Source organism: Dromiciops gliroides, chromosome 5, assembly GCF_019393635.1.
Source record: "Dromiciops gliroides isolate mDroGli1 chromosome 5, mDroGli1.pri, whole genome shotgun sequence".
NCBI classification, from domain to species: Eukaryota; Metazoa; Chordata; class Mammalia; order Microbiotheria; family Microbiotheriidae; genus Dromiciops; species Dromiciops gliroides.
Window position 1 is genome coordinate 293,867,809 of NC_057865.1, and position 15,808 is coordinate 293,883,616.

Sequence of the window (15,808 nt, forward strand, 5' to 3'; positions counted from 1 at the left end):
ACCGACCCTGAATTCAGAAGGACCTAAGTTCAAATCTGCCCTCAGACACTTGACACTTACTAACTGTGTGACCCTGGGCAAGTCACTTAACCTCCATTGCCCCTTAAAAAAATAAAAATAAAGAGGCTCCAGCTCCTAAATCTCTGACCCTATATTCCCCTCCCCCAAGAATAATTGACCCGGATTAAAGACGTGTAATTCTAGATTCGTAGGCCCAGAAGAGACCTTGGAAGGAATCCAGGGTGGTGCCCTTGCAGAAGAGGAAGTCAGGTACAGAGGGAAGGCACTGGCCTGTTGTCCCAGAGCAGGTCAGCAGCAGAGCTCAGGCCAAAGGATCCAAACAGCAAGGACCTCGGGTCATCTGGTCCTCAAATGAGATCCATTTGGGAAGCTGAGCTTCAAAGGGTTGGTCTTGATCACAAAAGGTGGCAGGGGTAGAACCCACTCCATTTCCAGTGATTACTCAAGGCTGGTATTCCCCCTGAGAACCTCCAGGACAACAAACAGTGAGACTCAGTTGTCATGTAGATGAGGGCAGACTGAGATAAGGCCTTGCAGTCCTGGGAGGGCCCCTATCAGATAAGGAGAGATGTTCTAAACATCAAGGGTGCCATATTTATGAATGCAACCCAAAGTAATGTCTACCAGCTGCTTAGTGACTCAGCAAACTGTGAATGTCAGTGAACTGATGCCAAGGATAAGCCCTATGGGAAAGTCCCTTACACATCCCTGGTCATTATCCCTAGTATTCAACACCTCTTAGGAGATCCTGGTACCTTCATCACCAAGCGCAAAACAACCCTTTGATTGCCACCAGCTGTGCCGAAAAACACCAGCTCAGCTTCCATTTGGGCCTCCCCCACTTGCCCCGTGTCAAGCTCCCACCCCGGAGGTGCCATACCACTGGGCTGTTCTGGTTTAGGGTGACCTGAGGCTGCCTGCCAGCCCATGTGTGTTCCACACCTGCTCTAAGATTGGGAGGGACGTGGCAGTAAAGATCTGATCTCCTGCCACCTCCCTCCCTTCCAGTGAGTACCACTCACTCCTTGTCTCATACCCCCACCTCACTGGTCTGCACTGGGATTTCAAATACTCCTTTCTCCCTTTTGTCACTTCAGAGGCTCCAAAACTTATAGTCAACTCCCTTCCTTTGGGGTCCATGCCATCCAAATTTGTCACCCTCTGCACATCCTGCTCACTGTTACTTATCACCCCGGGGACATTTTCTTTAGTAAATGCTTTTGCCATCACCCATGTGTCAATTCCCCAAGGTTCACAAACCCTGAGGTTCCTTTATCTGACCGTTATCTTTGATTGTTTCATCTTTCCCAATGCTTTGTGACTCCTAACCCTGATCTTGGTCCTTACAGGGAACTCCACCCCTCAGTTCTTTTCCAGGCCATCACCTGGGCACTGACTGCCTAACCCTGATCTTGGTCCTTACAGGGAACTCCACCCCTCAGTTCTTTTCCAGGCCATCACCTGGGCACTGACTGCCTAACCCTGATCTTGGTCCTTACAGGGAACTCCACCCCTCAGTTCTTTTCCAGGCCATCACCTGGGCACTGACTGCCTAACCCTGATCTTGGTCCTTACAGGGAACTCCACCCCTCAGTTCTTTTCCAGGCCATCACCTGGGCACTGACTGCCTAACCCTGATCTTGGTCCTTACAGGGAACTCCACCCCTCAGTTCTTTTCCAGGCCATCACCTGGGCACTGACTGCCTAACCCTGATCTTGGTCCTTACAGGGAACTCCACCCCTCAGTTCTTTTCCAGGCCATCACCTGGGCACTGACTGCCCCCTTCTTCCTTCCTTCTCTCTAACCCCCTCACCCCATGTCCCATGCCGTGCTGGGCTCACACCTTGACAAAGTGTAATCCTGGTTGATTCCTACCATCTCTCTCTGCTTCTATTCACCAGCTATTGAGCGGAGCCAGAGGAATTGGAAAAGCCTGGCTGCCTTCTGAGCCCTCCAGTCTGGCTCCACTCCTGCCTCTCCATAACACTCCTCCACAGTTACCTGGGATCTCGCAGAAGCCAAATCTAATGGTCTTTTCTCAGCCCTCAGCACTCTAGTATATCATTGCTATGTTCTCTATTGACGTTGGTTGTCTGCCACCCGGTCAATACTTTAGGGTTTCATGACGCTTCTCCTCCCGCTTGTCAATTTCTTTTGTGGGATTTTCATTCAGGTCATACCCACCAACTGGTGGTGACCCCCAGGGTTCTGTCCTGGGTCCTTTTGCTCCTTCTAGACAATTTCACTGGGTGATCTCACTGCTTCCCAGTGGTTCAGTTATCATGTCTGAGATCCTAGACTTAAATATCCAGCTCCTGTCTACCCCAGAGCTTGTCTTGACTCACCAGCTGCCTCATGAACATCTCAGACATAAGCATCTTAAATTCAGTGTGTCCACAACAGGACTCCTCTTTCCTTCCAAACTCTACCCTCTTGGGAACTTCCCTATTTCTGCTGAGGACACCACCATCCTCCCCATTCCCCAGGCTTGGGGTCATCTTTAACTCCTCACCCCACATACCAACCTGTTGCCAGATCTACATTCACACCATTTCTCATACACATCCTCTTCTCTCCAATCACAGCCAAAACCTGACTCAGGCCCTCCTCACATCTCCCCTGAACTACAAGGCAATCTTGAACAGGTCTCACTGCCTCAAGCCTCTCCCCCCCAACCAGTCCATCCTTCACCAGGCTGCCACGGGGGATTTTTCTAAATGTGGTACATCAGGGACAGAAATGAGAGCAACCCAGGCAGATTATCTAGGGACAAAAGCCCTGACAGTCTCTGAGTCTCTTTCCCAGCTGATCTCTGGATCTCTGACCAGCCAGCACAGTCAATATCATAAAATGGAAAAGAAAAAATAAACCAGGTCTTGAACTTTGCCTTGGATGACACTACCTGTGGACTTTAGTTAGTGTTGGAATAAGAGCCAACCACCCATGTACGAGTGGGGACTCACCCTTTTATTGATTACCTTCCCTGCCATTCGTGTGTGTGTGTGTGTGTGTGTGTGTGTGTGTGTGTGTGTGTGTCTTTAGTTTCCAAAGTCCTTCTACATCCATATTTCATTTGATCCTGAGATCACAGTCAGCACCCGGAAGGAACCCCCCTTAAATTAATTTCATTTTACTCTTAACTTGACAAATAGTAACACGAGAACACTTTTACATACATAGAAGAGAAAATCCACAAATCTCCAGCATTGTGGGGTTGAGGGGTTAGTCTTTAAGTACATGATCCATTCATCTCATCAGCCCCAAAGCTGTCTTGTTGCCTTTGCTTCCTTCTGAATCTCTCTGTTTTGTTCACCAACTCAGCTGAAATCTCTGTTTCAGTCATATGCATGAATCTAGTGAAACTAAGGTTCCACCTCACTTTCAGTTTAATCCATTGATACTGAGTAGATATGATTGAAATCCAATTAGTACCAATTAGTTTTTTTAATGGGCTATATATGTACAATCATGTTAAACATATATCTACATTAGTCATATTGTGAAAGAAGAATCAGAAAAAAGACACAAGAAAGAAAAAAACAACAACAAATGAAAATAGCCTGCTTCAATCCACATTCAGACTCCATAGGTCTTTTTTCTGCATGTGGAGAACATTTTCCATCATGAGTCTTTTGGAATTCTCTTGGATCATTGTATTGCTGAGAAGAGCTAAGTCTATCACAGATGATCATCACACAATGTTGTTGATACTCTGAACAATGGTTCTGCTCATTTCACTAAGCAGGAATTCATATAAGTCTTTCCAGGTTTCTCTGAACTCCTCCTGCTCATCATTTCTTACAGCACAATAGAATTCCATTACATTCATATACCACCACTTGTTCAGCCATTCCCCAATTGATGGGCATCTCTTCAATGTCTAATTCTTTGCCAATCAATTAGCTTTTTAAAAGAGCTATTTACTGAGAAGGCAGAGGAAGAACAGCGGTGCAAAACATTCCAAGTTAGGGGTACACTCCCCCCCCCCGCTTTGGGGCCTGGAAAGAAGGCTCAGCCTCCTGAGCAGCTGCCACGGAGTGTTAGCCCCACAGTGGCCACTTCCCCATAAAGGACACTTGTGAGTGTAGGGTCACCACAGACAGAGCCACTCTCTTGCTCCAGGTGGGGGTCTCCTGTTGCCCTGGTGGCCCTTGATCACTATTCCGTGTGTCTTCATACCTCTTGATTCTCTGAGATTTCACTGGAGAGAGCTCTTTTGGGGAGCAATGAAAGCTTTCATTGTCTCTGGATGAAAACATACTGACTTTGGTGAATCTTACAGGCATCTGTATCTGCTGTACTCCAACTGCTTGAATGAAGGGGGCTGCGCTTACAAGAGATGCATGTCTACTAGGCATCCTGAGACTTACTGGACATGTCTATAACAGAACCCATCTTTCTTTAGCCCCCTCCCTCACCTCCTCCTCTCCTCATCACTGGGGAGGGCACCACTATCCTCCCAACCCAGGAGTCACCCCGGATTCCTCACTCTCTCACCCCCATATCTGAGCTGTTGCCAAGGCCCATTGGGTTCCCCTCTGCAGCATCTCTCCTCTGCTCCTGCCCCCACCCTGGTGCACACCCTCATCTCCCCGTGCCTGGACTATTGCAATAGCTGCTGGGGGTCTGCTCATCTCCAGGCCATTCTCAGCCACCACCCAAAGGGGTTCTTTGGATGGGTGGGTCCAACATCAATACCCAGTGACCTCCAGTGGCTCCCCATGGCCTCCAGGAGCAAAGACAAAATGCCGTTTGGCATCGAGTCCCCTGATGTCCTGTTCTCCGAGCACTCACCACTGATCCCCCCTCCCACCCCCCTAACCCTGGCCTTACTTTTCCTCCCACTAGACCCTCCTCCCAACTCTGGGCCTTTGGCTGCCCCCCCCCCCACCTGAATGCTCTTCCTTCCCATCAGCCTGTCCAGATTTCCCCAACTTCCTTTAAGTCCCAGCTAAAATCCCACCTCCAAGGGAAGCCTTTCTCAACCCTCTTACTTGCAGAGCCTCCCCTCTTATCTCCAAGGGGTCCGGAATGGAGCTGCTTTGTCCAGTGGTTGACCTGCTGCCTCCCCCTTCTGACTGTGAGCTCCCTGAGGGCAGGAACTATGTTTTCCTTTTCTCCATTCCCCCTGACCACAGTGCCTGGCACAGAGTAAGTGCTTCAGACGCATTTATTGACAGACACAGGCCATCAGGTTGGGTTGGTGGGGTCAGCCGTTCCTTTGTTACAAGGGCAGGCCCATGGGGGGGGGGCGCCTCAAGAGAAAGAGGGGAATATTCAGAGATGACGGATGTAAAAAGGGTGGGGGAAGAATCCCAGGAAGTGGGGAGGCACAAGCCCACAGATTTTCTTAGAAACACAAAACCATAAATGGGTTTGGTTTTATCTGAAACTTTTCTCCTGCACAGAACAAGCTCGATGGGCCTTCTACTTAACCTAGTTCCGTTTATCTTGGCTTTTACATGCTGAACTCCACTATGGGGAATGGCCACCTGGGCCTTTTCCATTGGCCAGAACACAGAACGTTAAGACTGGCAAACCCAGAGGAGCAGCCATTGATGAGGAAATGGAAACTTCTCTGCTTCTGCCAGGGTCTGGGGCAAAACGCTGGCTTCGCTCCTCATAGCCCAGGCAATCTTGGACAAAAACCCTCTCTGGGCCTCAGTTTCCTCTTCTGTAAAATGGAAGAATTGGGCCAGACTGTCCCCAATCTCACTCCCATAATCCTTCAGAACCCTTAAGCTGCATGACTGGGGACTATGATGATTTCTTCCCTGCTTCCAGTTAAATGGAAGCCTCATCCTAGGCCAAAATCCGAACTTGCCGTGAGACTTTTGTCCAATTACTTTCCTTGGCTGGGTCTTGGCTTTTCTATGTTAACAGCTTGAGTTGTGTTGTGCAGTTCATGTTTGCAGTTTAAATGTTGCTAGTAGGTCACAGCTCAAAGAGTCTAAGCTGGTAGCAGAACATGGGTACAAAAAACAAAACAAAACCCAAACCTCTTTACTCTTCTCACAGAGAGGCCCTCTTTTGGATCTACCCCACACCATTATTGATACCCACCCAGGCTCCTCTTGACCTGTCATATTACAGTTCTCATTTACATACGGCATTACAGAAACAACCAATCACAGCATATAGTACCAACCTCCCATATATGGTTACTGTAACGACCAATCAGATTGCGATACTAGGCCATAACCTTATTCTGGGCAAGAATGTCTGTTCTTCACTAGAACAGGGCTGTTAACACACATAAACACATATAACTTTTCTAACCCCACAACTTTGTTGCCTGGACGTCCCAGCAGGGGGCCGCCTGGCACACAAGGTTCTGAGGAGCTAAGGCCCCTGGGACTTAGGCCCAAGCAGGGCCTGTAATGGGGCTTGCGATTTGTGGGAGCGGAGCTGAGCTGGGAGTTTACCTTGAGGGGCTCGAGGTGATTCCTGTGTCACTCTGATGTTCAAACCCCGGCTTAAATTTTGTTTCTTGAAGTTGGGTGTGTTTGTTTATATGTGTTAGCACTGTTCTAATGAGGAGTAGACATTCTTGCTCAGAAAAAGGTTAAGGCCTAGTGCCACAATCTGATTGGTTGTTAACAGGGCAGTCTGAGAGAGAGAGAGAACAAAATGCTGATTGTTTGTGTAACTCGGTATGTAACAGAGTGGTCGAGAGGGACCCTGAGTGGGTACAAATAACCTCACTTCAGTGCACTCTCTGGTATAGCCAAAAGAGGGCCCATCTTTATGAAGATGAGAAAGCAGATTTTCACTCGTTCTTTCCTGCCTTCTTGGGATCTTTGAGCTGTTAACTGCTAGTAACACTTGAACTACTATTACTGGAGTTGCACAACGCTATTTTATTTATTAGTTGGGCTTCTAGCTAAAACAAAACAAAATTTAAGTTAGGGTTTGAACATTGGGATTGTGTGGGAATTACCTCAGACCCTTTAAGGGCAATTCCCAACTTAGCTTGGCTCCCATAAAGTGCAGGCCCCGTTCTAGGCCCTGCATGGGCTTAGGTTCCAGAGGCCTTGGCTTCTCAGAGCCTCGTATACTGGGCAGCGCAGGCCCCTGCTGGGGAAGCTTGAGCAACAAAGCTGTGAGGTTAGAAACCACTTCTCTGCCTTTAGGTCTCTGAGGAATCTAAATAGGGCTTTTTCCTCTCACCTATATGTAAAGAGAATTTGGGGGTGTGTAGGGGGATCCTCAAACCTCTCCCTGCAACACACCTTGGGCTATGACCTGCCCCGACCCACAGGGCAAAAGGGCAGGCAGGCAAAAGGGCCCAGCCGGGGAGAGCATGACGGCAGACATCTTCCTTGACTCTGGGGGCCACAGCGGCGGTGCTGGTAAATGGATCTCGGAGGGCCGGGTGCTGAGTGGGAGATTGTGATGCTGCCAGGATGACAGAGCAGAAAGATGAACCGCAAAGCTTTTCAGCAGGAAGCACCCTCTAACCTGTAAAGCGAGGGGCTGACCCAAGTGATCCTCAAAGCTGCTCTCCGTCAGTCTATGCAACAAAAGCATTCTGTGATTTTTCCTTCTCTCCGTGCAGGCTCTGCCTTGAAACTAAATAAGACCCTTTAGAAAGAACCACTCTGAGAACACTAGCTGGAAGCCTTAAATAGAAGGCCATTGCTTGACGAGCTTGGGAAGGCAAGACCCAGTGATCGTAGGGCTGAAGAAAACCTTGGTGTTGAAATCACAGCTCAACTAGGGTTGCATAGTTTAAGGATCAGCAGCTCAAGTGTTGTTAGTAGCAAGCTGTTTGAAAACTCCAAGTAGGCAGCAAAGGATGGTCAAAAAGTCTCTTTGGTCCATCTTCATGACAGCTTTTCTTCTGAGTTTGCTAGAAGACACTGAAATGAAGTCCTGCATTGTAATTTATACCTACCAAGGGTCCCTCTCAACCAATCACATTACAGTTGTCATTTACATACAGCATTACAGAAACAACCAATCACAGCATATAGTATCAACCTCCCATATATGGTCTAACTGTCACAACCAATCAGGTTTCACCAGTCGACCAATCAGATTGCGACACTAGGTCTTAGCCTTATTCTGGGCAAGAATGTCCACTCCTCACTAGAGCAGGGCTGTGTTAACATACACCGGGGTCATGTGGGGGTCACCTCTGGCCCTTCAAAGTGAACTCCCAGTTCAGCTCGGCTCCCACAAAGCCCAGGCCCGGTTCCAGGCCCCGCTCCAGCCCAAGTCCCAGGGCGTCCGTTGGGCTCCGAGAAGAGTCCAAAGAGGCTCTTTCTCTCCCTGGCGAGGCAGCCACCCCCTCCTATGGGGAGCCTGCTGAGGGTGAATCCGAGTCCCTGTTCCTATATGATGTGTGTCTGTGCATCCTGGAGGCTTCGGTGCTGAGGGCCCCGCAGGGCCGGGCAGTGGTGGTTCTGACCCAGAGGTCAGCTGCATCCCTCACTTGCCATGGCGACTTTCAGGATTCTCTCAGGGAGCCCCGTCAGGGCCTCCCATCTTCTGCCTTCTCCCCATTCGCAGCCTGGGCCCCAGCCCCTCAGTGTACCTAAGCCTCAGGCTGATGAGGCCGCCGCTGATGCCCCCCACCCCTTCCCGAGGCTCTTGGGTTCAGGGTCCGAAGCTGTCTGCAGTGGTCATGTGCTGCTTTGTCTCTCCCCGGAGCCTCCTGCCCCAGGGGACAGAGCTGAGGGCTGGGCTGGATCCCTGCCCATCACAGCCCTTCTCTGCCTTAGCAAACAGCCTCCCCAGGTCTCTCTGGCTGAAAAGTTCATGGCCCTCTGGCTTAGCAGGTGGTGAAGTCCAGTGGTGCCAGATGAGGAGGAGGGGAGGGGGAGGGAAGAGGCGCAGAGAGGAGGAAGAGAAGGGTGCAGGCTGCTCCCTCCTTTTTTTTTTTGGTAGGGCAATAAGGGTTAAGTGACTTGCCCAGGTTCACACAGCTAGTTAAGTGTCAAGTGTCTGAGTCCCGATTTGAATTCAGGTCCTCCTGAATCCAGGGCCGGTGCTTTATCCACTGCGCCACCCAGCTGCCCTGCTCCCTCCCTCTCAACACTCCTTTTCAGCTCTATCCAAAATGTCCAGATGTGGGGGTTCAATCTGCAAGTGCCTGTTCTGCGTGGGTACTATAAACACATGGTGGAAAGGGCAGGAGTGGGGTCTGAGGGCAGAGCGCTGACTCTGGAGGCAGAGGGCCTGGATTCAGGTACTCCCCTTCCGCCCACTACCTGGGAACTCCTAGCAGGGCAGAAGCCAGACTCTACATGAAGAAGGAATTTGCACATTTGTTTTTCTCTTTTTCTAGTGAGGTGGGAGGAAGATAAGAGGCACAAAAACAATGCTAGTTGACTGAAAAAATTAAATTAACCGAAGATTCTAGGCCTCTGGCTATAGAGCTGCGAGGGACCTTGGAGGCCAACTCATTGAACCCTTTCATTGTTTTTTTTTCTCATTGTTTTTTAATCATAAAAATATTTTATTATTTTCCAGTTACACATAAAGATAGTTTTCAACACTTGTTTTCATAGGATTTTGAGTTCCAAATTTTTCTCCCTCCCTCCCTTCCCTCCCCCTGACAGAAAGCAATCTGATATAGGTTATATATGTACAATCACATTAAACACACTTCTGCATTAGTCATGTTGTGAAAGAATCTGAACAAAAGGGAAAATCCTCAAAAAAGAAAAAAACCCCGCCAAGAAGTAGAAACAGTCTGGTTCAACCTGCATTCAGAACCCACAGTTCTTTTTTCTGGATGTGGAGAACATTTTCCATCATGAGTTCTTTGGAATTATCTTGGACCATTATATTGCTGAGAAGAGTTAAGTCTGTCACAGTTGATCATCACACAATGTGGCTGTTACTTTGTACAACGTTCTCCTGGTGGAACCCTCTCATTTGACAGGTGAGGAAACAGGCCCAGAGTTGAAGTGACTTGGCCAAGGTCACCCAGGTCCTCAGACCCCAAATCCAATGGCATCCTCATATTGCCCCAGAAATCTGGGTCCAAGCCTAGGCCCCTCTTGGGACAATCTCCAAAACCGATTGTCCAATTCAGCCAATTCTGTACCACAAGCACTGTCAAACTCATGACACAGGAAGCCCTGTGCCAAGCCTCCTCACGCTCCCAGGTCACACTTGAATGATTTGCCGTGGGCTAATTCATTTCAGAGCTAACTCTAAAGAAGGGAAGATGGGACTCCCTGCTGGAGGACCATTCCAAGGGTCGGCACTCCCCTGAGTGACTCCTGAGGGCCCTGCCCTTTCCTTCCCAGGCCAGGGGTGGCTTAGAGCGGCCCAGCCACCCCACATGGAGGCAGGAGCCACAGTTTAAGCAGCTTTGGTCTAGGGGCGAGGGGGGTAAAGAAGGGGCCTGACCGACGAGGCTCTGAAGGGAAGAATGACAAGATTGGGCATGTGACTAGCTATGTGGGGTGAGGAAGGGTGAGGGGGCACCTGGCTACCCTGCTGCCTACCCCAGAGAGCGGGAGTGACTAAAGTCCTAGCCCCGTGGAAATAAGCGTTACAATCCATCTGATGCCCCGAGCAAGCTCTTGGTCCTCCCTGCCTTCTCCAATGCCAGGAGCAAACCCCCAAGCCCTGCCTCCAACCCCCCCCCCCCCCCCGCCAGTCCTTGCTGCAGCTGGTCTCCCCTTCTGCTGTGCCCCGCGGAATGCCTCTTCTGTATTGGCTCCACACACATGCAACAGGCACTGTCTTCCCCGCCTCCTGTCTTCTCCCGAAGGGCCACTAGGGGGCGCCATAGTACAGAGAGCCAGGCCTAGAGTCAGGACTCCTCTTCCTGAATTCAAATCTGGCCCTACACACTGACTAGCTGTGTGACCCTGGGCAAGTCACCCACAGGGATGGTCATATGTTAGATCTCCCCGTTATCTTCGAGCACTTCACTTTTCTCATGGAGCTTAATAGAGACGGCTTGATAGGAAGCCACAAACTGCAATCCGGCCTCACACCTCCTCGTAGGATGCGGAGCAAGTCATTTGGCTGCCGCCTGCCCCCCAGGGTTGTGCCATACAAATGGGCACCCTGGCATCCCTCTACTGGACCACCTCCTCTCATCGATCTGTCTCTTCCTCTGCCTGACCTTTCTCAAACCTTTAGGGCACCCGCTGTGCTTCGACTCCTCAGCCCTGGCTCTGGTCTCACCACCCCCGTCTCCCATCCTCAGGTTGCCCACTGTCCACTGTCTTCTCAACACTCTCCTCTTGCCAAACCTCAGCCCAGAATCCCCCCCCCCCAATCTGCTCATCTGTGTGTCGCTAAGAACTGTTGATGGAGGTCACAGAGCCCCCGCTGACCGGCACGCTTGACACTCAGGTTAGGCAGCAACGCCGTCTGACCAATTCTGTCTCACTCCCCATGAAGCTGCGCTCCCCTCACATAACTCCCTTCCCCCTTTTCCTGAGGATCACCCCTCTTCTGTCCTCTCCATTTCAATACCCCAACATCACCCCTCACATTCTCCTCCTGTGTTCTGCTAATGAGGTGGCCCTTCTCCCACGCCCCCAAGCCATTCCTTCCCCACTGCCTTCAAACATGCCCAAATCTCCCCCTTGCCATCCCCTCAGCCTATCAATCATCCCATATCTCACCTCCCTTCCTCAAAGTCCCATAAAATGCAGTCCACACCTGCTCCCCTGCACTCTTCTCTCATTTGCTTCTTAGTTCCGCTGCAATCTGACCTCCAACCTCATTACTTAACTCAGAGTGGTCTCTCCCAAGTTACCGGCGCTCTCCTAACTGTCCGATCTGGGGGTTTCTTCCCAGTCCACCTCCACCTCCTCGGACTGTCCTTCCCTACCCTTGCAGTTTCCATGACACCAATCTCTCCTGGTCTCTTTTCCCTCTCGGTCCCTTTGGTGGGCTCATCATGCCAGTCTGTTGGCATTCTCTGTCAGAGCCAGAATTCCCCAAGGCTGTGTCCTGGGCTCCTTCTCTCATATCCACTCTATCCTGATCACCTCAGCAGGCTCTGCAGATTTAACTTTCATCTCCATACACCCCAATGCACAATTCCGATCCCTCCCTTGAGGGTGGATGTAGGGAGTTGTTCCAAAGAAGATGAGTCAAGGCCTCCAGTGGCCTTTCAGTGTCATGTTCTAGATGTAACCAGCCCCAGGCAGAGTCCCTCTGGACGGCCAGCCCCATTCCAGACCCACCCTAATGTGCCTGGCCTCCCCTGGCAGGCCAATGGCCTGTCTCTAGTGGGGAGTATTTTCCCCCTCTTTCTCACCAGCGAGGTGCAGGTATAAACCAACCAGGTAAGTTCAAATCCAAGGAGCCAAAAAAAGGGGATTCTCACACTCATGAGATTAATAGTTTATTGGCTTTCTAAAATATGCATTTCAAAACTGAGGTTTTGACAATTTTTTGGCAAATCTTTAGCTTGTGGATGAATAATTATGGTGGTAAGCTTTTCATGACAGATATATCCACTCCAAGCAAACTATTTAGACTCCTGGGAAATGTTCTGTGAATATAGAACCTATGATCTCCTAAAGCAAAGAGCATAGCTAAGCAATGCCTACAGGATTGTAGTTACACAAAATAAAGACTCCCCCCCCCCCAACTGATGCCAGCACAGCTTCCTACACAGGGAACTGTCAACTTACCTGGCAATGACTGACTCCTTGGCTATGGGGAAGACCTAGCTTTCCACTGATCACAAACGGACAATTTTGGTACAACGTTACATACAAGCGTACTCTGTAACCGTGAATAAGATGGAGTAAGTTTTTACAGTGTTCTGCTACAAGAACCCTACAGCTGAAGCCCCAACAGATTCCAAATTAAAAGACTGCAGTAGACACCACTGATCACTCCTTTGGGGTGGAGCGAGATCAGAGGCCACGCCCACCTGAGTAGGGTGGGACTCTTAGGGACTGGCCAAGCAGATTTAAATATGCTTTAAGTTAACAGTCATCAAGCAGTCTCAAAATCAGATGCACAGTGAAAAGTCTTTCAGCTAATTTTAAAACAGTAGACATGCTCTTTAGATTTTCTGAACATCAAATTATATATGCACATATACACAGACGTGAGAGGCTAATAAAAAGCTGCTTAATTAATCTGACAGGTGCATTTCCTGGAGAAATTATTGTTCATCTGTTTAACCTTCCAAATCACTGATAAAAATGATCAACTTGCAAAGAGTGGAGTGTGAAGCAGTCCTAGAGAGGAAATAGCTTTGAAATATATAATTTTTGAGTGCTACTTAAGACTATTTTGGAAACTCACATCTAAATGCCAAAAATGCATTAAGAGCATTCATGATAGAGGCAAACACAATCGTTTCCGATTTTTCCATGATCCTCTACAACAGACGTCACAACGTGACCTGAGATCAGTGTGCAGAGATCGGCGTCATAATTTAAGGAGAAGTGAATGGGAGAATAAAAAGGTGTATAAAAAAAGTCTAACTGTACAGAGCCTTGAAATAAAACAAATCTCCAAAATATCACTAAGAAAATGAACTGTAAGTTTTTAATTTGAGGTGCAGATGACAGGAAAATAATCAGTTGAACAAAAAAATAATCAGCTGAACCCACCATTTAATTGGAGGAAGAAAGGAGAGAAAGATGTGGGGTTATTCAAATCCATGATAAGAAAGCTAGCCGGGGAGCCAAGGACTCTGGGTATTCTGGGTTGTACTGCCTTTCACACTCAGACCTCCAGATCTGCATTAGGAAGAGGGTTTCACAAAGCCCAAGAGACATGACCTACCAGCTGTCTCCAATGGCACACGCCCCCTGAAGCCCAAAGCAACAGAACCATCATCCTGTGCGTGAAAAGGAATATGTACAATCTACACCACGTGTGTGTCTGTCAGCACTGGCACGCGCACACACACACCCATACACACATCTGTCCAGGGGCCCACAGTGAACGCAGCACTTCTGCGATGCCTTCCTCCTGGGTCACTGAATGGCTTCCACATAATTCGCTGGGTACAGGCCGACCTGCCCGTTGTCCAAACGGCCTTTGCACCAGCCTTGTTCATCTTCATCCTCGATTTTGGTCAGCTCGTCTCCTGGGAGAAACAAGGCAAAGAACACTGGAGAGAAGCAGCAAAACGAAGGAGCTTTGCTCAGAGCCCCTGGAGGGCAGAAGAGACCCTCTTGGCCTGTGGCCAGCAGAGCAGGGGTTTGGGCTCCTCAGCCTGGCTCTGAGGCTCTCCCAAATGGACACAGAGCCTAAGCAGAAACAGTCACATCACTGAAGACTGTGGCTAAGGGGACGACCCTGAATCAGAAAGGGAGAGAAGTGCTAGAACTCCCACAAAAGCTGCCTGAATAGTAAGGAGGAAGCACCTACTGTGTGTGCTAGCCACCTTCTCATCTCCATAACGATGGGGGGGGGGCTGTTGTTATGAGAAAACTGAGGCAAACGGAGGTGACGTCACAGGGCTCAGGGTCCGGATGTTTTCCTGAGGCCAGGCTTAGCGCTCTAACCACTGAACCATCCAATGCAGGAAAGGGAGGAAAACTCAATTGGAAAAACTTTTTTTTGGCATCCAATAGCGGGTAAAATTTGATACCCAGCATTAATGCAGGACAATCATACAAGTCTAGAAGAGAGATAGCCAAAGGATCCCGGAGTTAAGGGGAAAAAAGATTTTCCAAATGACCACTAAAAGCTCTGCCTCAATGCCGCCACATGGCTGGCGCATCCCTGATGTGTGCGGGACCAAGGAGACGGAGGCCAACGTACCAGCCTTGAAGCTGAGCTCATCGTGTTCCTGGCCTTCGTAGTCATAGAGGGCTCGCACCCGCACCTCAGTAGCAGACGTAGCATCTTCGTCAAACGGGTTGGAGTCCCCATTGGCGTCCGTGGAAGAGAATGGATTATTGGCCTCCTCGTCAGACCACTCGGTCGGGTAACTCTGGGTCTTCTCATAGCTGCTGACACTGAAAAGAAATGTGCAATTATAGTTTCTCATTCATGGGCTGGTGGAAGTGGGGCAAGCCAACCTATGGGGAGTATCCACTCCCAGGGCAGATCCAGAGCTTGGGTGTAGGGTGGGGTTAGTGCCCTTGTGGTAAAACAGAGAAGCCTCCTGTAGCAGGAAGTGGGGAGACGCCAGACTCGAGGTGAACATCCAAGCCACATTCACAAACAGAGCCAAGAAAATATGCCAGGGACAGAGCGAGGGCCTGAGAGCACCTTTGGGCCACTCTCGGCAGAGACCATGGGGACAGCTCAGCTCCAGCAGACACTGCCCAGCAAAGTGGTCACCCTCCCTGGGCACAGGGGAACCTAACGTTTAAACCATAGTTAAAAGGAGGACAAGGATGAAGCGACTGCCCTCACCCAGGGGCCAATAGAGAACAAAGAAGAAGAAAAGACACGTTAGGTGAGCGAGAGTGAGCCCGTCCGCCCGCACTTCAGGGTCTTCATGCAGTGGAGTGTGGCAAAGCCCCCCCACCCTGGGAATCCCTGAGTGGAGAGAGCAGGAGAGAGCGAGGAGGAGGAAGAGCAGGAGGAAGACAGAACGGCAAACTTTCTTTCACCAACTTTTTCCGCTTATTGTCTTCCTTCTCACTGACGATACTTTCTGTGTCGTCTTCGTCCTCAAAGGGGTTGTAACTTGACTGGGACTGCACTGACTGTGCTGTGTCACTCTGGACACTAAGGTTACTATTTGGGAAAGAAAAAGCAGCAACGTGACCCCTTCTCCTCAGGAGGCGGCGTACTCGGACATCCCCGGCTCCAGGCCTCCATCCTGCACAGGGAGGGCAGTCGCAGAGGCATCCGGGGAGAGTAGGGGCCGATGGCCAA

General features: G+C 49.8%; 1 protein-coding gene across 10 annotated transcripts in view; it reads right to left on the minus strand.

Annotated features, from left to right (window-relative positions):
• Positions 1–13,389: 13,389 nt before the first annotated feature.
• Positions 13,390–15,808, minus strand: part of PACSIN2 (protein kinase C and casein kinase substrate in neurons 2) — a 142,510-nt gene continuing 140,091 nt past the window's right edge. For 6 of the 10 annotated variants that reach the window (XM_043967075.1, XM_043967071.1, XM_043967068.1 and 3 more), the window contains 3 exons: positions 15,545–15,667; positions 14,741–14,937; positions 13,390–14,060 (listed from right to left, as the gene is read on the minus strand). In XM_043967075.1, coding sequence (XP_043823010.1) covers positions 13,948–14,060; positions 14,741–14,937; positions 15,545–15,667 — 433 coding nt within the window. In that variant the 3' untranslated portion in view covers positions 13,390–13,947. The remainder of the gene's footprint in view (positions 14,061–14,740; positions 14,938–15,544; positions 15,668–15,808) is intronic. The other 4 variants (XM_043967076.1, XM_043967074.1, XM_043967073.1 and 1 more) reach the window with 1 other exon arrangement.